General features: G+C 45.3%; 1 protein-coding gene across 1 annotated transcript; it reads left to right on the plus strand.

Annotated features, from left to right (window-relative positions):
- Positions 1-688: 688 nt before the first annotated feature.
- On the plus strand, positions 689-2,593 carry LOC119332608 (phospholipase A1-Ibeta2, chloroplastic-like). The gene has a single exon (XM_037605776.1). It carries the CDS (start codon positions 726-728, stop codon positions 2,214-2,216), a length of 1,491 nt encoding a protein of 496 aa, XP_037461673.1. The 5' UTR covers positions 689-725; the 3' UTR covers positions 2,217-2,593.
- The last annotated feature ends 4,078 nt before the right edge of the window (positions 2,594-6,671 follow it).

Here is a 6,671-nt window from a genome sequence, read left to right on the forward strand (position 1 = left end):
ATCAATGGAGATATAGGTAGGCCAGGCGTGTCCGGCAACACTGCCAACTCGGCAAAGGATCATTCTAACCCCACCATCATGAACTCATTTTTCCTTTTTTTTTTTTTCCTTCCCTCTCATATTTTCATTGAACAAAGGGATGGATAAACAAGGAATAGCATTGGATGACCGGCACACCTGGCGGTCGGCTGTCCGCGAACACATTCGGACGTGTCCATGAGCATTTGAAGGTGTTTGAGGTGAACCTCCACATTGGATCGACCGACTCGAAAACTAGAGCTGGAAGCCTGAAACTGGCTACTTAACTCCTTCATCTCGCAAAGAATTTGAGAGGCCGCCCATTTCTCGGACGATTCATGTTAAATGCAATACAATTTTACTGAAATATATTTTGACCGATTTGGCAGCAACGCATAAGGTATCATCTATTTATTTAAAAGTTATAAAGATTAAATTAATTGCGTGTTTGAAATCATGTCAAAATCTAAGACGTATTGCTGTTCAGAATCAGGACTGATAATGACTTGATGATGTGAGCGATCCTGATCATCGTAACAAACGAAGTTTCCGCGTTGACGCCAACTTCGCTGGTGCCGCTATAAAAAGGCACTCGTGAGCTCATCGCTTCCGATCGCCTCTTCTTCCTCCTGGCTTCCGTATCTTGGACGTACGTACCCAACTTACTGTATGCGGCTCCGCTGGCCTCGACACCATTTTTGCCTTGCATGACCTCCGCCGCCGCGCCGCCAACATCGCTGCACCGCCCGGCGGTGAGCGCCACACACGGAGCCAGAGCGTCCGTCGCGGCGTCGAGCAACAGGGTGCACCTTGGTAACCTCGAGCACCTCTTCCGAAGCCGCGGTGCCGTCGAGAGCAGTGGGACTGCCGCGGCGCCTGTGCAGCCGGCACGCAGGAGGCAGCAGGCACCGCTGCTGCGGCTGCCGTCCTTCTTCAAGCGGGCCAAGGGCGACTTCGCCGTGGCCAAGGAGGAGCAGGTGGACTTGTCGCCGCGCCTGTTCCAGCCGGTGCCGCCCGACGGGCCGTCGCCGCGTGGGGACATCGCGGCGTCGTGGCGGCGGCTGCACGGCGAGGACGGCTGGCGCGGCCTGCTTGACCCGCTGCACCCGGACCTCCGCCGCGAGATCGTCCGCTACGGGGAGTTCGTCGACGCCGCGTACGGCGCGTTCCTTTCCCAGCCCGACGCCACGCCGGGCGACCTCGCCGCCCCCGTGCACGTCCCGCTCCAGGACGCGGCCTACCGCGTCACGGCGCCACTATTCGCAACCTCGTCCGTGGGCTTCCCGTCCTGGCTCGGGCTTGCCGCGCCGTGCGCCGCGCAGCGCACGAGCCTCGTCGGGTACGTGGCCGTGTGTGACAGCCCCGACGAGGTCCGACGTATGGGCCGGCGCGACATAATCATCGCACTCCGTGGGACCTGCACGGTCCTTGAGTGGGCTGAGAACTTCCGCGCCGGTCTCGTCCCGGCCACCGAAGCGGTTGACGCCGCAGCTTCGGCGGTCTCCGCCTCCGACGCAAAGGTGGAGTGCGGGTTCCGGAACCTTTACAAGACAGCCGGCGACGGTTCGCCGAGCTTGTCAGAGATGGTCGTCACCGAAGTGCGCAGACTACTGAAAAAGTACGAGGGAGAGGAGGTGAGCATCACGGTGACGGGTCACAGCCTGGGGGCGGCGCTGGCGGTGCTGATCGCCGACGAGCTCGCGGGCCACGGCGACGCGCCGAAGCCAGTGACGGTGTTTTCGTTCGGGGGACCGAGGGTGGGGAACCGCGCGTTCGCGGAGCGCGTGGAGGCCCGGGGCGCGCGCGTGCTCCGCGTGGTGAACGCGCACGACGTCGTGCCGCACCTCCCGCCGCGGCCCGGCGGCCGGTGGTACGCTGATATCGGCCGCGAGCTCCGCCTTGACAGCCGCGCATCCCCGTACCTCCGTCCCGATGCCGACGCCGCCTGCTGCCACGACCTGGAAGCGTACATCCACCTCGTCGACGGCTTCCTCAGCTCGCACTGCCCCTTCCGCGCCAACGCCAAGCGCAGCATTCTGCGGCTGCTCAAGAACCAGGGTGGCAACGTCAAGCAGCTCTACATCAGCAAGGCCATGGACATGCGCGCCCGGCTCGACGCCGGTGGCGCCGTTGACATGCCTGGCTCGCCGCTCAGTCGTCTCGGTGCGCCGAGCACCGTGCTTGAGTGCGTGCACTGAGTACGACGACGGACCGGCGGGAAATGTCGGCGGCACCGTGTTTGGTCTCTTGTTCAGGGCGGGTAAAAGCAGCTGACTTTTGATATTCTTTTAGAATATATAGCCGGTCCTCAAGTTTTACCAAGTAAAGATGATAATGATGTGTTGCTTTGATCAGCAGACACAGAATTGGTGTGCACATCAAAGTCACAAGAAGACTTGTGCAGCTCAAGATTTGTTGATTTATTGGTATTTATGTACAAAAACAGTGGTGTTGCCTACGTGTGAAAGGGCGATCCATCGGAGATCCCGCTGTCAGCGAGTGGATAATACTACTACGTCCAGATACATCGATTTCATCGTCGAGTAATTCTGGACAGAGGTAGTATGTTCATGTAAACCTGTCAATACAGATGTTTGTGATAAAGCATTGGTACTTGTCCTATATGATAATTGTGTAAGAAATTGTCGGTTCCACTATTTGTATGATACCTCAAATCTCATTTGCATTTTGTGAGCAACTAGCATTGTAGTCCTTGAAAATACGAGGGCGCCATCTTATGCAAACATTTTAATGTGTCGAAAGTATTGATTTTAGACTTATGAAACCAACCCACCCCTCCCCCAAGTCATTAGCCTCTCCATTGCAAAACACTCCTATAGGTATTCCTCGATCGATGATCATGTTAGTGCCTAATCATTCATCAGCCAAATTTCTTGTATGCCATATGTTAGCATTATTACTCATTCCCTAAGAGCAAAAGAAGGTAAGAGGCATTTTCTCACTGGTTATATTTTCTTGTAAGTCACTACTTGTGTCTAATAATTAGCACTATTCAAGAACTCGGCCGAGTTACCATTTAAATGCCCATTTAATCGCTACTCAATGCCTAACTGAGGCGAGTAGCATGTACTCGTTTCATTAAATGGTCAAGCTGATTAACTGGCATTTAATCGGTTGTCAGACGATTAATTGGTTGTCAAACCGATTAATCGGTGATGGGTCAGGTAACTGAAGCGGCATCCATAAATAGCATCCATAAAAAAAGCGGCAATCCAGGCCATTATGAGTTATGAGAACTATTTGAGTATTTGTGGTCAGTGAACCTTATTACCTATTATGCTATTTGTGTTGAACCTTGTAGTGAATTATTCCATGTTCACATATGTGGCTGCTATTTATCTTGTTATGTGTGGCTGCATATTGCCAAGTTGTGTGGCTGTCATTTTAATTTATCTTGTCATGTTTCATGTGTGGCTTCTTGTTGTCACATGTATTGCTGTCATTTAATCATTTATCTTGACAATGACAAGTTTAGAGCATATACAAATGCATATCTATCATTAATTCTGTAGGTTTGTTGCCTTCCTGTTTGGATGCATCATGATCAAACCATCCAGGTAACAATTCTACCTCTTGTCCATGCTTTTTATAGGCCTACGAGCTACGACATTATATTTTAGTATAAATGTATAATACGTAGCTATGAGCATTGGATTATGTGGTGTACAATACGTGAAAAACTAGTTACATGTTGCCAATATATTCTCATGTGCAGCCGATTAATGATCGACCGATTAATTCAATTAAATGGCCAATTAACCGATTAATCGCTAATCAGTAGTCGACCGAGCAGTTACCAGTTACCGAGTTCCCGAACAATGATAATTAGCATGCGTACTTAAAATAAGTTTCATGTCAGACTTATCTAATTGCAATTATGTTGGTTTATGAGTTATGATATATCTAGCAACAATTACGAAGTAATATTGGTTATGATCTCCTTAGACACAATCATGAAGATTTAACGGATACAACTTGTCAATGTACAATTATGCATATGTGATTTGTTTATGTACACTTATGTGGTCTAAGAGATATGATGTGCTTAAGTACAATAATGTTGATCTAGTGAGTTATGACAAATTTAAACACGATATGAAGATCTAAAAGTATGTGCTTAGTTCTTGGATTTTGATCATGTTATCTTTGCTCGTTGTCGGTGTTTGATGTGTAGGGGCATCAATAAAGTTGACATGATGGTTTTCCTTCAAAATAGAATGCGATCAATATAGGTACCATGTTTTGGATCTAACAGGTACAATCTTTTTAGGTATGGTTATGTAGCCGATTGTGATATGCTAATAAAGAGCTTGTCCACCAGACAAATAACTAGATTTTTTTGTTAATTCTAATGCACCAGTTTGTTATGTGTCATACTGTGCTTTTCTTATATAATAGATAGTGAACTATTTTCTGGAATTAACTATATAATCGTACATAGTGAAAAGTTCAAGTATGATTTTGCTTAAAACACATTTTAAAATAACAATAGAATGCATAAGAATTTTGATGGTTGAGACTTATATTGCTATTTGGCAACTGAAAATAGCACTACCATTTCTTTGTAAATTGAACAACGCAATAAAAATTGTTTATTTCTCATATTAATGATAACAAGAATCATTGATTTTCTTAGATGTTTTACTAATCACTTTTGCATATTAAACTAGCAACCTTTACCAGTTTCTGTTGTTTTGGGCACCAAGGACATTCTGAATTTTGCAATGAGACACACACTAGAAGGGATAAAACATACTCCCTCCGTCCGAAAATACTTGTCATCAAGATGAATAAAAGGGGATGTATCTAGATGTATTTTAGTCCTACATATATCCCTTTTAATCCATTTTGATGACAAGTATTTACGGACGGAGGGAGTATGAACTACAACAGCTGCAATATTTCGCCCCATTTCTTGCTAGCCACAAGATGCATTACCAATGGCTTGTCTATTTGTTGCTTCTGTCATGTTATGAGTGTGTGTGAATTTCAGGTCTAATTTAGCTAAGCGGGTTGAGCCTCTTTGCACTTATTTCTAGCCGGTCTCTTGTAAATCCATTTTTATAATAAAGGGAGGAAATTATGTTGTTTGCTTAACAAAAAAAGTGAAATCCATCGGAGAGCAAGCATTAACCAACCGTTTAATAAATAACATGACTTAGGCCTTATTCGGTTCAATGGAAAAATGGACAAAAAACATAGAAATAGAAATTAAGCACTACTACTTTCTTTGTATCAAAATATAAGAGTAAGCAACTGCAAAACCGTCTTATATCCAAATACGGAGGGATTACCTGACTACAATCTCCATAAAAATAGGATAATTACAAAACCAAAGAGAAATTAAGTACTACTCGACTACAGGACCCCACCTTATTAGCCGGCTCCAATGAGAGACCAGAGACTGCATCCAATGTGTGTTGTTGTTGCTAGCTGTAGGTAAAGGCCTGTTTGATTTCAAATAAGTCATCAACTTATAAGTTGAAAAGTACAAAAAGTGACTTATTTTGTCAAACGGACCCAACTTATAAGTCATAAGTTGCTCCACCCCAACTTAAAACTTATAAGTCATCCCCTTTTGTGTGGGTCCCATCATCTTTACATTAAAAACAAGATGAAAATGTGTGCTCAGATGATTTATAAATCATGTGACAACCAAACAGACATGACTTATAAGTCACTGATTTTAAGTCACCTGACTTATAAGTCAGGTGACTTGTTGAAACCAAACAAGGCCTAAGTACAGTGCATACATTTGTTCATACTATATAGCTTTGCGTCATGCATGCTGTCATGCAAAGTACGTAAGTTCACTGACGACTGATCGTATTAATTCCGGTATGAAACATTCCGTGTTTTCGCAAATGTTGTTTACTAAGTAAGTAGCTAGTTTGACAGGGAAGTAGTAGCAGCGGCCAAGTTTTGTCATTGACTTGTTTCAGCCGGTCGAGCTCTTGGTTCGAGTTTAAATATCGGACTTGACTTGATGTAGCATGCTGTGATATTATTATTTTCGCGGGACAGCATGCTCTGATTTAGAGTCTGGAGTGCTTAGCTGAACGAAATGTACTACGAGTCTTGCCTTTCTATTGTCTCCTAAGTGTAAGCTCAAAATACACTAAGTTTTAGGTCATTTATTATTTTATTATTTTTTTGGCTTTGAGTATTATTAATCGGAAATATATGGAGCACCGGCGTACGTTACGCGGTGGTGCAGTGCACGTATGAAACTGTTGCTCTCACGTTGACCTACCTCTGTGGACGCAGACTGAACTAATAGATAATCTATTTTTTTATTTGCGGGTGAATAAATAATCTAATTAACCATGTACATGCATTAGAGAGATTATTGTTATTATAATACTACGACGACTCCAGTAACTCGGAGAAGAGAAATGCTGCTTCTAGTTAGCGCATCAGTTCACTTTGGAAAATTAAGAGTGGTGCTACTAGGCCTATACTCGAGCATGTTGGACTGAGAATTGCGATGAATGCGGGATTGGAATCCCGCCCGGCCGGCCGTTGTGGCATGGCAGCTAGTACATCTTCTGGAAAACCAGCGGCGCGACTGCACGAATGGTTTCTTTTGAAATTCGAATGAATATAGTATGTACTTTTGGGTTTGGCTCGTG

The sequence above is a fragment of the Triticum dicoccoides genome, chromosome 7A, assembly GCF_002162155.2.
Source record: "Triticum dicoccoides isolate Atlit2015 ecotype Zavitan chromosome 7A, WEW_v2.0, whole genome shotgun sequence".
In the NCBI taxonomy this organism is placed as follows: Eukaryota; Viridiplantae; Streptophyta; class Magnoliopsida; order Poales; family Poaceae; genus Triticum; species Triticum dicoccoides.

Excerpts from the sequence above, each read along its gene's own strand:
- LOC119332608 (XM_037605776.1), top strand. The coding sequence starts at position 726 with ATGACCTCCGCCGCCGCGCCGCCAACATCGCTGCACCGCCCGGCGGTG.